The sequence below is a fragment of the Chrysochloris asiatica genome, unplaced genomic scaffold (genome assembly GCF_000296735.1).
Source record: "Chrysochloris asiatica unplaced genomic scaffold, ChrAsi1.0 scaffold00715, whole genome shotgun sequence".
Lineage (NCBI taxonomy): Eukaryota > Metazoa > Chordata > Mammalia > Afrosoricida > Chrysochloridae > Chrysochloris > Chrysochloris asiatica.
Genome location: NW_006409233.1, coordinates 90973 through 93476, shown reverse-complemented (window position 1 = coordinate 93476; position 2504 = coordinate 90973). Strand labels below are relative to the sequence as shown.

The following is a 2504-nucleotide window of genomic DNA, read 5'->3' as shown; positions in this document are numbered from 1 at the left end:
GATGACAAAATCATAAAAAGTAAGTTATTGCAGAAATTGTTTTCTTCAAGGCTCCCTTTATATCCTTGTTCCTCAGACTATAGATAAAGGGATTCATCATGGGTGTGACCACGGTGTACAACACTGAGGACACTGCTGAACTACTGGGGGACAGATGAGCTGCAGAGCTAAGGTAGACCCCAACAGAAGTTCCATAAAACAAGGAGACAGCAAACAGGTGAGATCCACAGGTGGAAAAAGCCTTATACTTGCCACCTGTTGATGGAATTCTCAAGACAGAGGAGATGATGCAAACATAAGAGAAAATAATTACAGAGAGAGGACCCACACCCAATAGGCTAGCTACTATATACACCAGGATGTTATTGATGAGGGTATCAGAACAGGCCAACTTAACGATCTGAGCAAGCTCACAGAAGAAGTGAGGGATTTTCAGGTCTGTGCAGAAGGACAGGTGTAGCACCATCAGACTATGGAGCAGGGCGTTCATGATACTAATGACGCAGGACAGTAGAATCAGCAGGCCACAGAGATGGGGGTTCATAATGACCATGTAATGCAGAGGAAGACAGATGGCCACATACCGGTCATAGGCCATCACAGTCAGGAGTAAACCGTCCATACACATAAGAACCAAAAAAAAATATCCCTGAGTAAGACAGCCTGTGTAAGTGATGGCTTTGTTCCCTGTCAGGATGTTCAGCAGCATCTTGGGCACAATGGTAGAGGTGAAAGATATGTCCACAAAGGATAAAATGGATAGGAAGAAGTACATGGGGATGTGGAGGTGGGAATCAGAGCTGACAGCCAGGATGATGAACAGATTCCCAAGCACAGTAATCAGGTACATGGACAGGAACACCCCGAAGAGGAAGGGCTGCAGTTCTGGATCCTGCGAAAGGCCCAGAAGGAGGAATTCCAACACATCTGTGTAGTTTTCTGATTTCATGTTAGTTATTTGTCAATAGATCTGAAGCAAAATGAAACAGACACATTGAGTGAATTTTTTAATACTTAAAATTCTGGTAGTATTTAAACTAGTATTTCCTTTAGTTTCCTCTTCTCTTTCTTTCCTTCATGAATATGTTTGAATTGAATTAAAATATCATATTTTTAGTGTTGTAACTACAAAACAGGAAACCTGTTCTACTTTATTTTTGAGGAGTTATTTTACATCTCGGATTCATTTTTAATAGTCTCCTTATATACCATCAAACTTGGTCTAGAAAAAAAAAAATCATCTGTTTAATTTTAATTAATGGAAACACTATGTATGCCAGACCAGAGTTGGGCTTTAAAGGATTTCCAATGATTGATTTTTTGGGAGCTGATCACCAGGCCTTACTTCTGAATCCTCTCTGGGAGACTCAAATGCCCATCCTTTCAGTTACGCTGTTTGCACTAGTCAATCCAATCTATTGACACTGAGTCCATACTAACTCATAGCAACCCTACCCGACACCGTTGAATAACCTCCTAAGGTTTCCATGATTTTTATGGAAGCTGACTGTCATATCTTTCTCTGTGGGACAGCTGGTGTTTTGAACCACTGTCCTGATTTACAACCAAGATGTACTACAAGGCTATCTTTTAAATGAACCCACAAGTCTGACTATAAGACTTCATTTACTTGTTGTTAGGTGTCATGGAGTCGGTACCGAGTCATAGCGACATTATGCACGACAGAATGAGGCCCAGCACAGTCTTGTGCCATTCTGACAATGGTTGCTATGCTTGAGTCCATTGCACTTGTCACAGTGTCAATCCATCTCATTGGAGGTCATCTTCTCTTTCATTAACCTTCCACTTTACCAAGCATGATATCCTTCTTCACACACTGGTTCTTCCTGATAATATGTATGTAGTATGAGAAACAAAGTCTGGCCATCTTGGCTTCTAAAGAAAGCATTCTGACTATACTTCTTCCAACACAGGTTTGTTTGTTCTTCTAGCAAACATGCTGCTTTTAATATTTTCCTTCAATGCCATAATTAATATGCATCAATTTTTACATGGTCTACCTTATTCACATGCATATGAGTCTATTGAAAATACCGTGGCTTGGGTCAAGTCCACCTTAGTCCTCAAACTGACGTCTTTGCTCTTCAACACCTTGAAAATATTTTTTTGTATCAGATTTACCTAACATAATATGGAATTTGATTTCTTGATTGCTGCTTCCATGAGTGTTGAGGGTTGATCCAAGCAAAATCAAGTCTTTGTCAACTTCAATATTTTCTCTGTTGATAAGAATGTTGTTTATTGGTCCAGTGGTGAGGATTTTTGTTTTCTTTACATTGAGCTACAAATCCATATCAAGGACTGTGGTCTTTGATCTTCAACAGTGTTTTAAGTCCTTGTCCCTTTCAGCAATCAAAAGTGTATTATCTGCATATGGCAGGTTATTAATGAGTCTTCTTACAATCCTGATACCATGTTATTCTTCATATAACCCTGCTTCACACATTATTTGCTCAGCATACAGATTGAATAATGGTGAAAGA

At 39.6% G+C, this 2504-nt stretch overlaps 1 protein-coding gene across 1 annotated transcript; it reads right to left on the bottom strand.

Moving 5' to 3' along the window:
- Positions 1-10: 10 nt before the first annotated feature.
- LOC102812279 (olfactory receptor 7G3-like) lies at positions 11-949 on the bottom strand. Its single transcript, XM_006877959.1, has one exon. The coding sequence runs from the start codon at positions 947-949 to the stop codon at positions 11-13; it is 939 nt and encodes a 312-aa protein (XP_006878021.1).
- Positions 950-2504: the final 1555 nt, after the last annotated feature.